This window comes from Convolutriloba macropyga, chromosome 1, assembly GCF_964194025.1.
Source record: "Convolutriloba macropyga chromosome 1, txConMacr16.3, whole genome shotgun sequence".
In the NCBI taxonomy this organism is placed as follows: Eukaryota; Metazoa; Xenacoelomorpha; order Acoela; family Convolutidae; genus Convolutriloba; species Convolutriloba macropyga.
This window is the reverse complement of record NC_134468.1, coordinates 44366960-44387025: the sequence shown is the minus strand read 5'-3', so window position 1 is coordinate 44387025 and position 20066 is coordinate 44366960. Positions and strand designations below refer to the sequence as shown.

The following is a 20066-nucleotide window of genomic DNA, read 5'->3' as shown; positions in this document are numbered from 1 at the left end:
AGACTTCAAAGGACAATACCCCAAAGCCTTCCTAAACACGCCATCAGTCATTCAATCCAGAAATCAACTGCACAACAAAATGTTTAAAGCAACCACGCAGCAACCTGTAGCATCCAATGGAACACATTCTATACGACAACTAACATTGCGTCCCCTTTAGTCACGCTGATTATTCCTACCCTTATTGTTTATACAGCCTGCTCTTGCATCGTTGTGTTTGAGTGAGCCACTGCATCTCAAGCCGCCGGCGCGAGCAGACGGAAACGCAAACCTTATTAAGGCGTTGGCTGACGCCATAACGAGCAAGGGGATTGATCCTCTACCTGAACGAAATTTGTGGCACAAAAAGTAAGGTTAATTTAAAAATGCGGTTGACTCTAAATATCTAACTGATGATAATAAACTGACCTACCTGAAAATTCTCGTAACTGTTAAAGCTAAAACAGCTATAGCTGAGTTCAACCACTGCGAGACAATGCACAATGACGCACTGAGAACTTTTGAACTTAATTTTGGCCAAAAGTGCCCCTTTGGACATTCTTAACTGCTTTCCACCATTTAAGATGCACAATAGCCATATTAATTTTTTTAATTCAAGGTTCAAGTTTAGTTGAATGTTTCGAATTTCTCTCGTATGATTCGGATCTAAGGAGTTCTGCAAATCTCAACACTGCCGTACAGAAGATACCACCCAATATGACGGAGTCATGGTGACTCTTCAGTGTCAAAAAGCATGGGTTGAAATTACTCTTCGGGATAATAACGACTGATTAAAGGAGAAAACCGAAGCGCATGACTTAAAGATCGATAATTCGAAATCCATTTCGTGTATTGGTAAGACATATACCGGTCAACAGCAACCAAGCAAAACAACCACTTTGTCTTCTGACACAGATGTTTGTGGCCACCGTCAGTTAATGGAGGTGAAGTTGACTAATTCTTCTGGCACTAACACTACTGCCTTGGTTTTATGCGATACGCGCGGAAAATTTGTGGGTGTCCGATAATCTTGCAATTAGAATCGGTTTGCAAGGTACCGTAATTAAAAAGAACGTCAAGGGTACAATTTAGGAAGAACTCACTGACTCAAAAATGATTCAATTGACTGTCACACCTGAGAAAGATCAGAATTTCGAGGCTTTCACTGTACGTCCCTATGTGAGGGAAAAGTAGGTTCCAACATCCTTGACTTTAAGTCCATGCAAGAGACCTGCCCATATCTCGTGGTCACAGATCAGATAAAACAAACATAGCTATGGAGATATTCAGATAATACTTGCACAGAATGTCTAGCATGCCATCTGTCCTTTAAAAATTTTTGCAGCTGACAAAAAAGTGATCACCATTCGCTGTTTTTTCCATAGGGTGGGTTCTAAGTGTCTACTTCCATCAAATTTCAGATTAGTCTCAACATGTTTCAAGGCCAATGTTGAACAAGAATACGTACTGGCTGGTCAGGTTAAGTCATTGTACGATACGGAATCGCACAGCGCGTACAAGCAGGTTGACCAAGGACTTGCAGCAGTTCCTCGCGCATGAAATACTTGAAACAACAGCTTTTATGGCCAAGGATACGTTGTCGTTAATTTGTGGGCTGATGACAACCTCCAGTTCCCAAACAACTACTATTTTTCACTAATACAGCTTGAAACTTTTGAAAAACGCGCGTCACATCTTTAAATAAAAATTTCGCCAAAACCATCAATGAGGAGCCTAAAAATTACCTTTTAACAGTTTCTGATGCTGGCATGGTTTAGCAGTGATCGAATGAAAAGTGGAACCCACCACATCATCCAGTAATCAATCCTAACCAACCGGTGAAAATGCGTAGAGTACTAAATGGGGCAGCAGTGATTCACTGTACTTCTTCGAACAACTCTTCACTCTTACCGGCCACGACTTGATTGAGAATTTACTCCATATACTCTTCAGGTTTCGTCAATATCAATTTGCCGTTCCCGTTGATATCGAAGGTATGTTCCTCCAATTTTGTTTCCCTGAGTGCGACCAGTTGGACCAATTTGCGTGGTTGGAGGACCCCACAGCAACGATTGTATTGTAACAATACACGCGCCGTATATTCGGGGCTAAAGACCCGCCCACTTGCGCTAACTATGCATTGCAACACATGATCCGAGAAAATACACGTCAAAACTCGGAAGCAACCAAAGCCGTCCTAAAAAAATTCTACATGGACATTTTTTTGATTTCGTCGGAGTCTGCTGAGAGATCTCGATAGATCGAAGGAAATGGAGCATCTTCTCCATTTAGGGGAGCTCAAGTTGAATTAGTTTGTAAGCAATCAACCAAATCTGGCTGACCTCAATAATGGGTAACCTCAGTCCAACAAACTAAAAGTAACAGCGTCATCTATGCAGAAGTCTTCGCTTGGGCTTGGATTGAAAGGGGTTCACAACAATGATGACCTAGTTGTGAGTCGAGGTACCTCCAGTACAGTAACTAAGTCTTTAACACAACGCTTGGTACTGAGCCTAGAGTCTCAGGTATTTGATCCCATCGGTCTAGTGGCACCGTTTACTGTTAATGCTCGATTGTTACAAAAGGACATCTGGCGTGTCCGCGGGCAGCATTAGGATGAAAAACTAACAAAAAACACGGTTGATAGGTTCCTCAAATCGAATGTAAAACTACGTGAGCTGGCCAAAATCATTATACCGAGGAGCTACTTTTCGGCAAATTTGGAACACCTGGAACTACATATGTTTAGCGGTAGTTCGTAAGAAGTGTTCAGTGCTGTTGCATTTCTCCTAGCTCAGTTAAATTTACGGTAGGCCTCAAACAGAGCTAGCTTTTTTCCTGGGTATGCTAGCATAGCACCAACAAAAGTGGTGACGGTTCTAAAGCTGGAATTGCAGGCAGCACTACTGGCCACTCGATTGCAACAAGAGCTCTGTCAAGCTCTCACAGTGAAGGTTAACAGGTTTTACACGGACAGCGCTATTGTCTTGCAATGGCCTAACTCTAAAACTAAGCACCCAATGCTTATTGCAAACCGTGCTAGAACACTTCGAAATTACCAGCATTGTCGAACGAAACCACGTTGCGCCATTTGATAGCCCAGCAGACGCTGGTACTCGTGGCATCTCTGCAGAGTTTTTGCAATCAAGTAGGTGGTTGAGGGGACAGGATTCCTAAAAACCAAGCGGTTCCTGTTTGAAACAAACACTGAAGTAGTTGACAACATCAAACTCGGTATAGCAACCAAAGAAAATGATAAAATTAACACACCATTGTCCATATCGGCAACTAAGTCAACTAATCAACCACCGCCCAATAAGACCATTTGATAAGTTCAGCTCGATAAGATCTAAAGTTCCTACGGATAACAACATACGTACTCCGGCTGTAACCTTCTCAAGAACGCTGTCGTAATGTCGATGGTAATTCAACAAATGCCACTCTGCTTGACGAAGCCGAGCGTCATCTTCAGTATACTATTCACGGAGAGTCTTTTAATTCGATGAGAGAAGATCTACTCTGAAAGAAACCCGTTTAATTTAATGGCCGGATTGCTGTTTTATCTCTTTGTCGGACCAAATAGTCTTATCCGAAATAACTTTTGGTCGAAGCAGATTTTAATTTTAAACATATTAACGCAAGATTTCACCATCAAGGCGTTGACTATCAGCGGGCTAAAGTACAGGATCTTTATGCTACCTTCAAGCTAAGATCGTCACTGCGTTCAATGAAATCTAACTGTGTTACATGCAGAATGTACCGCGCTACCACTATTCAACCCGTCATAGCTGACCTCACAGTAGAAAGACTTGTATGTTGATCTCCAAGCCTTGTATATGAAGCCGAGCGTCATCTGCAGTATCTTATTCAAGGAGAGTCTTTTAATTCCGTGATTGAAGATCTCTTCTGATAGAAACCCGTTTAATGGAACAGCAAGATTGCTGTTTTATTTCTTTGCCGGACCAAATAGTCTTATCCGAAGTAACTTTTGGTCGAAGCAGATTTTAATTTTAAACATATTAACGAAAGATTTCACCATCAAGGCGTTGACTATCAGCGGGCTAAAGTACAGGATCTTTATGCTACCTTCAAGCTAAGATCGTCACTGCGTTCAATGAAATCTAACTGTGTTACATGCAGAATGTATCGCGCTACCACTATTCAACCCGTCATAGTTGACCTCACAGTAGAAAGACTTGTAAGTTGATCTCCAAGCCTTGTATATGAAGCCGAGCGTCATCTGCAGTATCTTATTCAAGGAGAGTCTTTTAATTCCGTGATTGAAGATCTCTTCTGATAGAAATCCGTTTAATGGAACAGCAAGATTGCTGTTTTATTTCTTTGCCGGACCAAATAGTCTTATCCGAAGTAACTTTTGGTCGAAGCAGATTTTAATTTTAAACATATTAATGCAAGATTTCACCATCAAGGCGTTGACTATCAGCGGGCTAAAGTACAGGATCTTTATGATATCTTCAAGCTAAGATCGTCACTGCGTTCAATGAAATATAACTGTGTTACGTGCAGAGGGTACTGCGCTACCTCTATTCAACCCGTCAAGGCTGACCTCACGGAAGAAAGACTTGTATATCGATCCCCTCCCTTTACCAACACCTTGATCCACTACTTGGGCTCAGTTTGCGTTACCGTTTGTCGGACTATCAAGAAGAGGTGCTAGCCATGTGGAAATGTCCCGTCCAGAGACACTAAATTGCGTGTAATAGAAATTGAGCGGTATGCCTCTTGTTGAGGAACAATAGCATTATTTGGTCTGATAATGGTACCAACTTTAAAAGTGCGGAGAAAGAGCTCCGCGAGGGTAATGAAAAACGTCAATTTCGCCGCAAAAATGCCCACAAAAGGATTAAATGGACGTTCCTACCGCCCAGTGCGCCACATAAATTTAGCATCTGGGAGAAGCTACGTATTTTCACGCAAATGCTTTACACCGTGCTTGGTACTATCGCCTCACGGGCAAAAAAATAAACACTGCTTTTTTTTCCTGGAATACGCTCTTAGTTAACGCCCGTAAGCGCCGAATCATCCGACCTAGGCGCAATAACACTTGATCATTTTCTCTTTGCTAACCAAGCAACTGTAATTCTGTCTGTCATTGGCGTAGATGAGTTTGAGCACCATAAGCTGTATGCCCGCGCACAGTCATACGTTAACGCTGTTTGGTCAAATTGGATTAGAAGGTACGTCCCGGCAATGAACCAGTGTTCTAAATGGCAGACGCCTGCCGAGCAACACCTAAAGACCGGTGATTTGGTTTGGGTAGTTGAGGAAATCAACCGTAGGGGCTACTACCCTACCGCTGGGATCACTGAATTCCGTTACGGTCCCGATAGCGTCGCATGCTCCGCTGTATTGCGCAAATCTGCTGGATCACTCATCCGCCCGCCCGTATATTTAGTACACATTCTCGCAACATCTTTTTTTTGGACCGGAGGAATTTACCGACTAAAAAAGCGAATGATTATAAAGCGTATGATAATTATACAATCAGTTTCAAGTATTCAAATTGCGTGTAAAATTGCGTCTCATACACGTGGACTGATCAAAGAATGTTATTTCAAAAATACTTTAAGTAATCATAATCATAAAACCTATCAAATAAGACAAAATTAGGCTTTCGGGTTCTTGGATTCATTGGTAACAAATGGTGACCCGCATTGAATTGTTTTTTAATCAGACCAAATACCGGCCATATGAGCCTTAAAAATGAGCATTGCCTCTAAGAAATCACTCTTTGGTCCGATCGTCCATAATACGAATACGTTGCTGTAATTTTTCAATGTTAACTTGTGTTGTTTGATAAATTACATAGACGTTGCTTACAGTGAAAAATTGCGAATTTATGAATATTATCTTTGAAAGAGTGGTTTTACACTCTTATTAGAGATGCTGGTGCAAATCCATTACTGGTCCATTTTCACTGTAGTTGAACCTGCATATACACGTGAACCCTTAACATTCGAACCCCTAACATTCGATTATAAAATTGGTCAGATTTGGTGGTAAAATGCTCAACAAAGGCCATGCAAAAAATTAGTTTCTAATCCACCTTTTATGTCAGTTTGGAGCTCTTGTGCGATCAATCTAAGCAAGTGATCAACACGTTGAACAATAATGGTCACGTTCTTACGAGTTGCCTAACGATGCAAAGAGTACATTTGTATTGAGAAAACGTAGAAGTCAGGGACAAAATATCGTCACTTTTGTGCACGCCGTCAGTTTTTTCAACGGATACAGCACCTAATGTCCACGATAGTTAACAACTAGTCTATTAGACAGGCCGAACGGAATGAAACCCTAAAAGGCGGTTAATTGCAGAAAATTGCGTCACTATACTAATAGTTGATTAAGAAGACAACTGGTCGTTCTGCAACTATATATCTTAGGGCTAACAAGAATATTTAATCAAAGATTAAAAGAAATGCAGTTCCCTGTTTTCATGTGAAAAAAGTCCATGCAATTATCGCCACAGCTCTCCTCGGTTAACGTATCGGTTTTTCTCCGTAAATTTCATCGTCATAAAAAACAAGGGACGAAGTAGCTTCCTGTTGAGAGATGTTTGAAATTGAGTCTGTAAGTATGCCTGGAAAATACAACAGAACTAAGAGCAGCAATTTATTACCTGTTCAACTTCGTAGCAGTTGGTGGAAAACATGTATTCAAATTCAGATGTTTAAAAAACGCCTCAGTAATAAATTTTTGATGTTAGCTGAGCATTGTACAAAAGTCATTTTTATCTTGCAAAAATCTGTATGATCATAATTCGTGGCATGATCAGAAAATAAACAGCTGCAAACACCAAGCAAGTCGAGAGATATTATCTAATATTAGTTCTACTTAAGCAGAAGAGCGTGTTTTTTCTGTTTTCAGTCTCAGCGAAACAACTCACGCCTAAATTGAAACGTCACTGCTCTCAATGCAGCAGATGAGTGCTAATATAACTTTTTATGTTAAGAATATGAGTTTGATATTTTTTGTTTAATTTTGCTCATCTCAACAAAAGCGTTAATTGCTCATTGAATACAAGCAGACATTTCATGCAACTATTTACGGTTTAAAAAACCGATTTCACATAATTTTGACAAAAATATTTGTTTTTATTGACAGGACGAAGTTTGATGATTATTTATCTAACCCTTTATCCATTCGAAAATCTTTAAAAAATTTTAGGCAATCGAGATGCAACTGTCTTTGATTCAAGACTCATGCAACAAAACTTTCAGAAGAAAAGTACTTTACACAATCGGTTGATCAATTGAAAGTTATACCTGAAAAAAACCAAAAAAATAGGGTTCATAGCAACAAAAAATTACTGCTCGAACCTACTAGATTGATGCAGTAGCTATTTGCAGAAACTTTTGATCGTTATAGAATCAATGTGTGCTCCTATTTTTCAGGAGTTTATAAACCTTTGTTGAAAACAATTTTTGGGAAAAAGTAAATACTGAGCTCAAAATATAAGCAGTTCAAAAAAATGATTCGAATCATATAATTGGACTAACTGAATATCAAGTAATGCAATGATAATCTACAGTATAGCCAGTAATACAATTCACAGAAAATAACCGCTAAAAACGTAATATCCGGACATATTTCAAACCTTTTAAAGGAACTGGGCGGTGTAAAGTTTTTCTTGTCTTTGATAGGAGAGTAGCCGTTAGCTTCGGACTATCAACGTGGACAGTTGAAGGCAATTTGTTGTATAATCTGACGCAGAGAGTGCCATAAGCACCAACTAACAACAATCGAACAGTGAAATGTCAGCGAGGTTAATCGAAAATTGAAATTCTATTCAAAAATTGAACTGTAAACCCTGCTTAAAGCAAATTACATAATCAATCAGTACAACAACACGACATAATTAGAGTATCAACCAGCGCAAATCAGTTATGATAAGAAGCATCAAAATTTTGGAAGAGGTAATAACTAAGCAAATGCCTCGCTACAAAATAATCCAAGGTACAGATTAAATAATCAAAGTTTCATCTTAAAAGCTCTCTACCAACAGACAATTCACTTTCTAGAGGAGCAACATCCCAGGTATCTGCAGAGTCGACAGAAGTTTGTATCGTGCCCTTAAAAGTTTCAAGAAGAAAAGTTAATCAAGGGTGTGCATAGCGAATTTGGATATTCATTGGCTTGCATATATAAGCCAAGACACGCAATCATAAATGAATGCAAAAGAAGGCCAGTCGATTCGAACTAGTGAATGAAAACGAGAGTATCAACACAACTCAACGAATAACTTAGTTGCTCAAACGGTGCAAAATGGAGCAACAGCAAGTTGTCAGGATTCGGAAAAATCTTCTGCGAAACAGAGGCGTTAAGGACGGACGAAGAAGTACGATATCAAAATCGAAACAAAGTTGTTGCAACTGGAACAGGTTCGGTTTGAACAAAAAAGCTGGAGCTAGAAAAACAAATGAAAGAATTCGATTTACTGAAAGAAGAGCGCGTGTTAGAGCGCAAAATCAAAAGAAGAACTGCAATAGAAAATGTTGAGGTTCGTTCCCAGTCAACCAGTGCACCAGACAAATTAATCTGACCAACTATACCCGAAACAAGAGAGATGTCTCGGATTGGCCAATTAGAATCGGCAACTTTCTAACGCCAGATCAACCAAAAACTCACTTTGAAGAAACCCCGGATTGGAAAAGGCGGAGTTACTTCTCAAGACATCGAGTTTTATGAGGTTTTTTATCAAGCTTTGAAGATCGAGGCGTTTCCCCCACAATTATCTGTTGATGTAACATTGATTATTTAGGAAGCAGCAACTTACCTAAGCTGAAAATGAATACGTCGATGGAAACCCTCTCGAATGGGGTTTATTGTTACTGTGCATCAATGACCAATGTCAGGTTTGGAGAAAACAAGCCAATCTAAGACACTGACAGGCAAGTTGAAGTCAGCATTTTTATTGAATGGGGTATTTTGGACAGTTCTGTGGTGCTGCCTGGAGCAATCTGGAGAGGAAATTTTGAAGGCCTCTTGTAATCATTTATGCACAACTGAAATGTCTGCGAAAGCCAAGTCAATTGAAGCCTGACGACAAATCAGGTTGAATTAACTGCTCAGTTATTTTCTCTAATTATTTGAACGTGCTCAAAGACTACAAAGAAGTTGTTAATCTGGAATCAAAGTCAACATTGTATATGGTAGTTGAAAAAATGCATTATTTTCTAAAAGGGAAATGGCGGTTCTATATTTATGATAAAGATGAAAACTGGCCTGATATAGTTATGTTAAAAAATCAACCAGATTAACAAAGTTACGAGCTTTGCTCAGATAGTTGCTACCTCAATACAGCTTGGTGGCAACAAGCTGAAAACGTATGTTTTCCTCGATAGTGGATCAATGATTTCATTCAACAATCAAAGTCAGCAGGGGAAGGTGGAAACCCAAGGTACCGATGTTAAGCTCTACATAGCTTGAACAAATGGTATCAAAGATCTGGAGACAGAAAAAGTTGCTCTCAAAACCTAGAGTATACATTCAAAGATGCAATCAACCAAGCTTTTTGCAAACCCGTCAATCTCATTGTGAACAGCAAACTAAGACAATAATAAACTGAAGCAATTTTTCAATCACTTAAGAGTTCTCCCAGACAATGGCTTCAAATTGAAGGAAGTTGGCGTCATCCTTGGTCAGTCTAATTACGAGCTACAACGCCCATTACACTATCAAGTTGGAACAAGAATGAATTTTGGGCCGTTCTAGAAGAGCTGGGATGGGCAGTCAGTGGGCCGATGACGAGCAAAAGAGAACATATGTGTCATTCATAAGATGTAAAGCGGCCGAGATTATGCAAATTCTGACGGAAAGTAGAAACTTATGTTTTCAAAATGAACGTTTTCAGTCAGTCTGGAAAAGAAACTGCAGGCACTGAAGATAATGAAAAGTACGCCAAAAGTTATAGGAGCGGTACGAAGAGGGAATGCTGTGCAGGGATCCTGCGCCAAACCTTCTGAACTTCTATAGCTCAACCGTTGGTCAGATTTATTCATTGGACTAAAATTTCTACAAAAACCCAAACTTGTGAAATTTGTATCGACAGTCAATAGATAGAGAGGTAAAAAAGAGACTCGTAAACAAATCCAAAGTAATTTGAAGTAAAAGGCGCACTTGGGAAAGAATTGTTTTTGCCTCTCACCCAGTGCTGAACCCGCACAAGCCTGTCAGATATGAGATGTGTTAGTAAAGCTGCAGCAACGAATAAATAAGTATGCCTAAACGACAACCTCTCAGGCAAAACTGATCTATTGCATGGGTGGATCGGAACAAATTTCAGATTTTGTGAGGGACCCTAAGATATGACAGCGGACATTGATTTAATAACTCAGCAAGGAAGTGCAATTTTGCAGACAAGGCGGATCCTTTTTGAGGTTTTTATGGCGTCCAAGAACTAACGAAACTGTTCAATTCTACCAATATTGGTGTCATTTATTTGGAACAAAGACTTCTCCAAACAATCGTGAAAACTACTCCAATTATGCTCTCAAGCGAGTGGGACTCAATAACGAGGAAATGCATCCAACCGCAGCACAGACAAAAAACAATTTCCACGTGGACGATTTCATCGAAAAAAGATTAACCCGTGAAGAAGCAGCCGATGTCTTTAATCAGTTGCAGCCTCGTCTTCATAATTTAGGTTTGAACTTGGGTCCGGTCAACAACAATGCAGTTACCGAAGCAATTGCCGAGGAAATGAAACCAATAAGCAACACAACGCAAGTCGCAGTGGAACCTACAACAGAGGGCTCCTGTGTAATTTGACTGCAATGGACTCTTACTGATGATAGCCTTCAAGTTTGCAGAGGTACCAGCAAAAAAGTCAAGCACACATAACTCAGAGGACGATTTTGCTACTTTACTACAGTATTCGACCAGCTTGAATTGTTTACTTCGTTCATGGCTCCCATGAAACGAATTATAAAGGGCACTTGGACTAGCAATGGTCAACATTGGGACAACAAAGTGGAGCTTGTTGAAGCAGCAGAATTCTTGAGTTGGAAGTATTACCTTCCCTATGTAGCTGAAGAGAGCATCGATAGAAGATACCTAGACAAACTGTGTCAAAAAACTGAACTTCAAGTGTTTGCTGACGCATCTGAAGAAACGATTTGTACAGTGGCCTATCTTTGTTCACAGTTAAAAGATTTCTCAGCTGAAAAAGCATTCGTCATTAGAAAATGCAGAGTTGCTCCGATGAGAAATCTTTTCAATACCACCATTGGAATTGCATTCGGCAGTTATGACATGAAAGTTGAAGCAACACATAGTTGAGCAACAAGAAATGCAAAAACATTGTTGCAGTTATTGGTCAGATTCAAATACAGCATTGCCATATATACAATGCTGCCGTTGTCGTAAACAAAAAGTCTTTGTTACAATAGAGAGGCTCAAAAACTGGATAAAACTGATTTTTCAGATTAGAAAAGTCGAGAGGTTTCAGCAATCCACCTGACACTGGCTCTCTAGTGACCAATGTTGAGGAACTAGGGAGAAATTAGAAGACACTGGGCCAACCAGGATGAAAAGACTAGCAAGTAAATGGCCAGAACATGTGAAACTAACCGTTGCTTCAGATGAAGGGAATATAGAAGAAACCTTCATCACTCCTCATTGCAGAAGCTATAGAAAAGACAGCTGAAAGTTGTTATTCAGTGGGAATGACTCTGTAACTTTAACCGACTAGTGCATACATTGGAATATGTACAAGGAGCATTGATCAAACAAAAACCAAAGACTCCAATTGCTACGTTGGAACAATCGTGCAGTTGAATAACTCTTTCGAAACGAACATAAGAACAATCAGCACGAAGGCACTGAACATGTACGAAACAGTGTGCATTAAAAGATGTAAGTCCTGAGCATATGAAATGCTTTGAGATTATTCAACAACTAACAGCAAGTGTGTTACTTGGATAAAGTGGCAGTGCACAAACTATAACACCAGTATTGGTAGCCCTACCCGAGGAGTCGTTAGCTGCTTCAACCACTTCAACAATTGTTGGACTTGACCACTTTGATCCTTTTACTGTGAAGAATTGGCGGAGAAACGAAGAGCAATAGACTTTTCTTTTCATATGTCTAACTATGAGAGCAGTACATATGGAAGCGTTACCCAAATTGGACGCAAATAGTTGCCTCAATGCAGTTATGCAGATTTACTGCACGAAGACGCAATCCACGCATAATAATCATCGCAACAGCAGAGATTTTCTTGGAGCTGAACAAGAAATTGTAGAGTGCGTTGCGGCGTGAAAAAATGAAAGGATCGAAAAACATCTGACTCAACAATGAATCAGTCGAAAGTCCAATTCACCCGAAGCACTGCAATTTGGAGTACTATGAGCACGTTTGATCAGACTTTGCAGGAAAGGAAGGTTTGTAATGTTGGGGAACAGATGGGTCACAGAAGTCATTCAACAAGGATTAATCTTGCTGAGCAAACATTGAACACGAGACCGTTGACTCTAGTCAGTTCAGATGGTGAGAATGATTGTTTAACCTACACACCGTGCGCTAAAGAAGTTGACGATCAGCGAAATCTGTGTCGTCAAGCTCTCGCTTATGCTAATCCCATTGGAGAGATTTTTAGAAGAGTGACTGCCGACTTTGAATAATCTACAAAATGGTGATATACGGCGAGCGAAAACCGTTAATAGGGCAATCTCGTTTGGTTCATTGAAAACAGCAATGAGCAAGGATAATATAAATTGAGTAGTGTTTCTGAGGTCCTCGATGGGTTTGACGATGTGTTTCAGTCAGTGATAAATCGAACGAACGACGGAGTTTAGAAGAGACCAGCAGTGAAGCTCGCTCCTGTAAAAACAGACGGAAAGAGTGTTCATGATGAAAAAAGGGCCGGTGATGTTAAAGCTGAGCTTCAGAAATAAGTAACACAACTCAATGCTCAATCAGGCAGCGAAGATAGAATAGCATGTAGCATGACAATAAAAACTTAAGGCTACCATCGATCAGAGTCAAATTCATTTGTTCACCTTTTGAACGTTTATACATAGTAACTACAATTAGTACGTGATTATCATACGCGAATTGAAACTGAAACTCATGCTCTGACTACCTTGGATCTGATTCCCTACGGGATTGCGGCTCAACATGTTTTTGATACAGAATATAGTACAACATTTCCATATTGTTTAAAAACTTCCTAAGACATCAATTTCACGCTAAAAATTTGACAAAATCATATGAATACAACAGGCCTTAAAATCAGCCAAAACTCAATGTCTATAATTTTTTCTAAAAAAACTTACAATGCAGACAACAAATCAAATAAATGCAACGTGCTTTAATTACCACCATAACTCATTTCCATGTTTTTTCTTTTAAAAAAATACAGAATACAAGACGGACAACAAAATCAAACAAAGGCAACGGGCCTTAAATACAATCAAAACTCCTTGCCTTTTCTATTTTTTTAAAAAAAAATTAGTACTTAAATCAAATAGCATCAAATAAATGAAACCCAAAATATATAAATTGACTTGCAGTCAGGCAGAAATGAAATAGGACCTGGTCTTATTGGGAACAGTTAACATTTAAACAAAAAAAGTTAAGGAAAAGTGCCTCATAAATACCAAAAAGCAAATAGAAACACACAAACTAAAAGTGACCTTTTTGCAAATAAACAGAGTCGAATGATCTAAAATCATTATCAATTAAATAAAAATTTACAGAAATAGAAAAAAATCAAAGAGAAGAAAACCATTATTTATAGTGATAAAATTGCAATAATACTGCAATTTGGACTATAATTTAGCGTGGTATAACTGCAATGTAATAAAACTGCATTTTGTGTGAAAAAACGTTAATTTGGACTATAGTTTATCTACAATGGAGAAGAATGTGATCTCTCGGTTTGCTGGATAAAGCTACCAGGTGACAGAATGGACACAAAAAATGAAAATGTGAAAAACTAATAGTTTTTGAAAACATTTTATATATCATAATTAATAACCGCATGCTTTTAACTAAAATGAATAGGCCAACTTGCTGCTGCTTTTGGACAACAAATACTGAGGCTCATTCAAAATACTGCAAAACAACAAATAAAGTAACAACGCAAAATGTTACGCAAACACAGTTTTGAAGTCCAAAAAAAGTAACGTTTGGCTGAATTTTTTAAAGTATGTTTATTGTCCTTCAATGGTTTGTTCAACAACTTTCAGTTTGCCGATTATTGAGCTGTGATTTGATATTATTCTGGTCTTTAATCTACATAAAAAAGGCGAACATTTTTCTTCAGCGCTAAAAACAGCGCTACATTGCAAAATTTTTGAACTGCAAAATTCAACACTTAGACCAAAACTAGTGTTGCTATTGCTGCCCCTGCGTCAAAGCAGATAAAAGTTCCAAAACTTAACGAAATAGCTAACTTCTCAAAAATTTTTATTATATCAAATGTTGACTAATTTTCAATAATTATCGAGTTATAATAGCCAAAAAACCAATAGGTATCAACTTAAAGCTTTAAATGATTTTTTTGGTATCTCCCGAAATGACAAATAAGACCTTTGAATATTTAGACTCACTCATAAGAATACAAACAAACGACGAATGCTCTTAAAACTCCAGAATTCATTAAAAAATTTACGATCAGGCTTTTGGGAGCTTTATTTTGTCATAAGAACTAGAGGTAAAATATAGTTACCATCTGTGTAAATTATGATCGTGTCAGCGATTTTCATGTCTGCACTACCAGTAAGTTTGGAAAAAGAGGCATATTTGGTGCCATCTTTCATGAAATACAAAAACACTAAAAGTAGGCCAATTTTTCAAAATTTTTAGATGAAAAGGGTTGGTTCAAACAACTTAGCAACTCTCCTTTATGCTGATATTTCAAACGAACAAGACTATTGTTAAGATTTGTAACTTTTTTAGTAAAATACATATCAACTTTCAAGCAGATTAAGAAAAAAATGTGAAAAGTTATGAAAAATGTGAACAAAACAACGTGAGCCTAATGCTCACAATACTTTAAACCTCCAGGTAGAAAGGGAAAAACCAAAAAATCTTTCAATTTTATATGATCTTTCAATAATGATCCCACTCACAACTAGTATGTAGGATAAATATATTGATCGGAGAAAATTGACCGAAAAAAAACCAGTTGAGCATATAGTTCTTCCCCCCACTAAAGGGGGTCGGAACAATTAATCTATGACTGCAGACTTTTGCAACTTTGAGCAAGCAATTGTTTCAAATCGATCACTTTTTTCAGCAGTTTGCTTTGAAGGCGATATGAATAATTCTAAAACCTGACCGCTTCGCTTCAATAGTTTTTTTGCAGTGATGAATCATTTTATCTTTCCTGCACTTCTGCCTCTTCCTAGTTTTTGCTGCCAATTGGTTTCTGTCATTTTTATCAAAAAATTCAAATCCGACCATTAATTTTTTTTTATGAACTCACTTCCCTCAAACGTTACTCTGGAGGAAAAGATCCATTTTAAACCAGAAAAGAAATATCAAGTGCGTCAGCAGCAAGGTTTAGTCAACCTTTCTTTATATCACGTACCTTTTTAATCTCGATTACTCATATCATAAAAAAAATTAATTGGACAATTTTCTTGAGAAAAATAGACCAGAGTTAATTAATGGTTGAACTTTTGTTTTTTTAAGTCGTGAATAGTTAGCTTTTCTTGTTAAATGTTGGTTTATTGTAAGATTTGCGAAAGGTGAAACATCGCTACTTTCGATTGTCTTGAAGTTCGTACATAAATTGGTGTTCATTTGCGACTTGCTCTCCTCATAACATTTGAGTAAGTTTTGTGCTGATTTTACAGATAAATTTGACCATTTAATTATAAAACTATTTTAAGCAGAATCTATTTTATGGTAAAGATTAGTTCTTTTAACAGGAATTGCTGATAATTCCTAGCTCATCACACGCTCGGCGTCGCTGTAGCATGCCTAATTTTAATCTTTTATGATTTCTGTTCTTGTCTTTCCGTTACAACCTAAGAACTCATTCAATGCTAAACACATGCCCCCTATCTTGAAACTTTATTGTTCTCGAAATCTTGCTCGGACTATCGAAGTTAATTATACCAAAACTGACCTGCACCGTTGGCACGAAGACATAAATGCTGCCATACTATGTTTGTTCTTAATTCAAATTGCGGAATTAATCAAACACTTAACTGTTGACCTTTCGCTGTCCCGGCAGGATAGCTGGCCCCTTCAATCTATGTTTGCATTGCTCCTGGTCGCCAATTTGAGTGAACAAAAAGCCAACTTCAATGTGCGCCAACCCCCAAAGGTGTGATTAATAAGTTATGATAACTACAGTTAAAACAAACCTGCGCTATCATGTGAATAAAGGCCTGTGGGTTTACAACTACTTATCGGTTAATTGTAATAACAAGTTAAGTCGTTAAGTTGACATTGTTATTTGCTGACAAAACACTGATAACAAGTTTGAACTACCTCGTGCCTCCATTTATTTCCGCCCTCCCCGATATTTCGAGTTTCTTTCAAGTTTGAGAATAAATTTGAAGTTACCAGAATGTTCACCCGTTTTTTGGTAGTGGCCTTAGCGTGTGTTGTTGTGGCTGTGAGTGGAAAAGCCTCGAATAAAAACCACTGGAAGCAAATAGCCAAGGATGTCAAGTGCAAGGAAGGCTTGAACAACTTAGATTTGGTTAGTAATTGATTCGAAAAAAAAAACTAAATGGCTGGAAAGCGCCCGAAACTTACAGTTTAACGGAGTAAAAAAAGGTAAACTTATAGTTCGATGTTATGAACTTAAAGAAAAATTTACGTTGATTAATGTTTGGATTACATAATTTTTCGTCGCAAATTGATGAAACAGTAATGAGAATCGAAACTACTGTTTTTTTTTAAAATCAAAATTTTTCAGCCAGCAGTCATCCAAAACAGGTCTGCGTTGGTAAAAACAATGCGCGAATTGTTTCGCATTATATGTCTGCAATTTATTTTTTTGGAAAACTTCAGTAGTTTTGACGACAAAATAGAATTTAATACCGAAGCGAACAAAATTTCTACAGAAAAATGTAAAATAGAAATTTGAAACATCATCTCTGAAACGCAGCTTTGGCTGCACAAAAAGTTTTTAGAGAAAAACGAGAAAATTTAAATTAAAATTTTCCGCTCTTTGGAAACTAATGGAAGAAAAATTTGTTGCTTAACAAATGGGCGGATTTAATTTAAGTTTTCTGGTTTGTTTCTGAATACTTGTTTGTTAAGTCAAAGCTGACTTGATTAACATTTCCGGGCGGCTTTAATTCTTTTTTGTAATTAACATTTTCCCGCAAGGCTTTTATGCTTCCATTTTATATTCCATTTTGTCCTCAAGGGCGCAGAAGTTTTTGTTTTTACAATTCTTGTTGTTGCAAACAGAGACTTATTTTGGATGACAGCTAACTTTTCAAAAAACAGAAAATTTTGAAAAAAGAACGGTTTTTTGTTTTAACTTCTCATGCATCTTCTTACTTTGTGAAAACAAACCAGAACTCTACTGATCTGTGCGAGGTTGGGGCTTATTTTTACAGAATTTTTTAATGTGCTGAACTTTATTGTTACAACTGTCTGGGTCTATGGCAATGGACCCTTTTACTATGTTTTATTTCAGCAATAAAAATTATTGCTGTTGATCCGTTATTTTAGTTTAGCTCTATTGTTCGTTAATTCTTGAAGTATTCAAGCTTAAGTATTTGTATTTTTCTACTCTACTGTTTGCTTCTTACAATTTTATTTAAAAAATGTTAATTGAAAATAACCACTGGATGAACAATTACATCTTAGTTGATTATTTATCAAGGTTCAAATAGACTCGATTTTGCGACGCTGAAAAGCTGTCCTCTACATCACTGCAGTTTAAAAAGGGTATCAAAATTGTCCATATGAGCAAACAAAATCTTCTTTTTTAGTCGCTTTGATGATGAAAACTTTGAATTTGTCAATTTTCAACTAAATTTTGTAAACGCATACAAATTTTGAATTTCAAAAACGGATTGCCAAAGGATAGAAATTTGAGTGAACGAATCCAAAAATATTTGTTAATGGAGAAGAAAAAAGTGTTTCACTATAACTATAAAAGACCAAACTGAATATACATTTTGATATGTTTTCATCTTCGATTGTGTTGATTTATCATTCTCTTTAACACTCCTTTTTTCCTATAAAAATTCCTTATTTTTCAAAATAGGAAATATTCCAATTTTTGGGACAGCATTTAATTTAGAATAGTTACGATCGTAATCAGATAGATGCGCTTTTGTAATTTTTGCAAAGATGCAGTATTTTGTTGTATTTTTGTTGTATTTTTGTTGCGCAACTAGTTAGGCACTATTTGGTTTTTAAGCACCCTCAACCAAAATCGAACAGCTGTCTTGCAAAATATTGCAAGATTCTTGCAAGAAACTTGCAAGATAACCAATCGACTTGCAATATAACATTTTAGCATTAAAAAGTCCTACGTCCTAGTGACACAGTCTTAGACTGAAAAAACTCTTAAAAGGTTTTTAAACTCTTAAAAGGTTGCAATATTTGAGCGTATACATGATCTGGGCATCGACAAAATTAATAGGAATAACATCAGAAAATTATAATTATAAGGCATCCGACAGAAAAGGGTCCTACCAACTTTGATCTTTGTTTTTCTGAAGACTTTTTCTCTAATATTTTCCTGATTTTGCTGTCTTGACTTTTCTGTCTTGACTTTTCTGTCTAGACTTTTCTGTTTTGACTTTTCAGTCTTGACGTTTTCTCGATTTTCATTTCTTGAGTTTCTTTTCCTGTTGGTCAGATGTTGTTGAACATCTGACCAACATATATGGAGGTCTTTGTTCAACCATTCATCTTGTAAAATCTTGCAAAATAGCCATCGTCTTGCAAGATTCATCCAAGATCTTGCAAGATAGACATCCGGTTTAAACTGGGTACTCCAAGAATGTATTCTCAAAAAATTATCACTATCAAGTTAACAAACGTTTCATCTGAACTGTCGAGTTTCGCTGTATGAAAAAATACCAACTTGAAGCGCCTAGGTGAAATTTCGCTGAAGTTTTTTCTTTGGAAAACAATACTTGCCGAATGTTAAGAGTGTGAACAAACACGTTGAAGTAATTAAAATCATTGCTTGGTATTTGGAATTGATATTATTGGCTAAACATTCTTCAGATTTTACCAGTTGTACCACTTTTGTACATCTAGTGGCTTTAGAACGGTTTTTTCCCACTCTAAATGTACTAAATAAGTTTAATGCTGTAAAAATAAAAACAGCCATAGTTTGGAGTTTCTGACCACATGTTTTCATAGGAATTTACACTTATCACTTTCGTAATAATTGAAAAAATAATACCTATGTAATCTATGTAAGCTATGAGTTATCGCTGCCATGCCATTCTGGAGAAATGAATTCCTCGTGTATTTGGCTCAATTAATTCCTCGATTCTTTTTTTTCAGGCGCAATCTCTGCTGGATCTGTTGGACAGTAAGAAGTGTCCTATAATTGACATGCAGTGCATTGCTGCCTACCAGAACCCATTCATTGATCTGGCCTTGTTCCAAATGGAGACAGCCAAAGAGGAGGATGACACCTTCGTCATAGAGGTCAGTCAATCTTCAATCTCTACATAAGATACAGTCTTTGCGGCCCAAACTTGACAATTTTTTGTTTTGTTGTCTTATAGGATTCTGCTTAGCAAAATTTATTTTAATTTTAGTGGTTGCCTTTATTCTTATTTCTCTTATATGGCAATTACCGCTAAAATGATGCAAAGATAAAAGCGCGAGCGAAATCAGTTTTTAAAACGCTGTCATCCATCTATTAAGTTTATAAAACATAATTCACTCCATTTTTTCGCCTCTTAAATGTGCCATAACTTCATGGCAACAAACAACAATACCAATCCAAACCTCTCATTTATGATTTAGTTTTATTTTATAAAAATCGAGGTTGCACGACAATTTACACAATTATATTTTTATCCACTACCAATATATCCCTGCCATTATGCCCCCTGCTAAATTACCCAAAGCAATTTGATCTTCTTGTTCAATAGTTTGATTGCAAATTAGCA

The 20066-nt window shown here is 37.4% G+C and overlaps 1 protein-coding gene across 1 annotated transcript in view; it reads left to right on the top strand.

The window, feature by feature from the left end:
- The first annotated feature begins 16412 nt into the window (after positions 1 to 16412).
- LOC142349363 (uncharacterized) overlaps positions 16413 to 20066 on the top strand; it is a 33016-nt gene continuing 29362 nt past the window's right edge. Inside the window, exons 1-2 of the mRNA XM_075400852.1 lie at positions 16413 to 16663; positions 19450 to 19596. Coding sequence (XP_075256967.1) covers positions 16529 to 16663; positions 19450 to 19596 — 282 coding nt within the window. The 5' untranslated portion in view covers positions 16413 to 16528. The remainder of the gene's footprint in view (positions 16664 to 19449; positions 19597 to 20066) is intronic.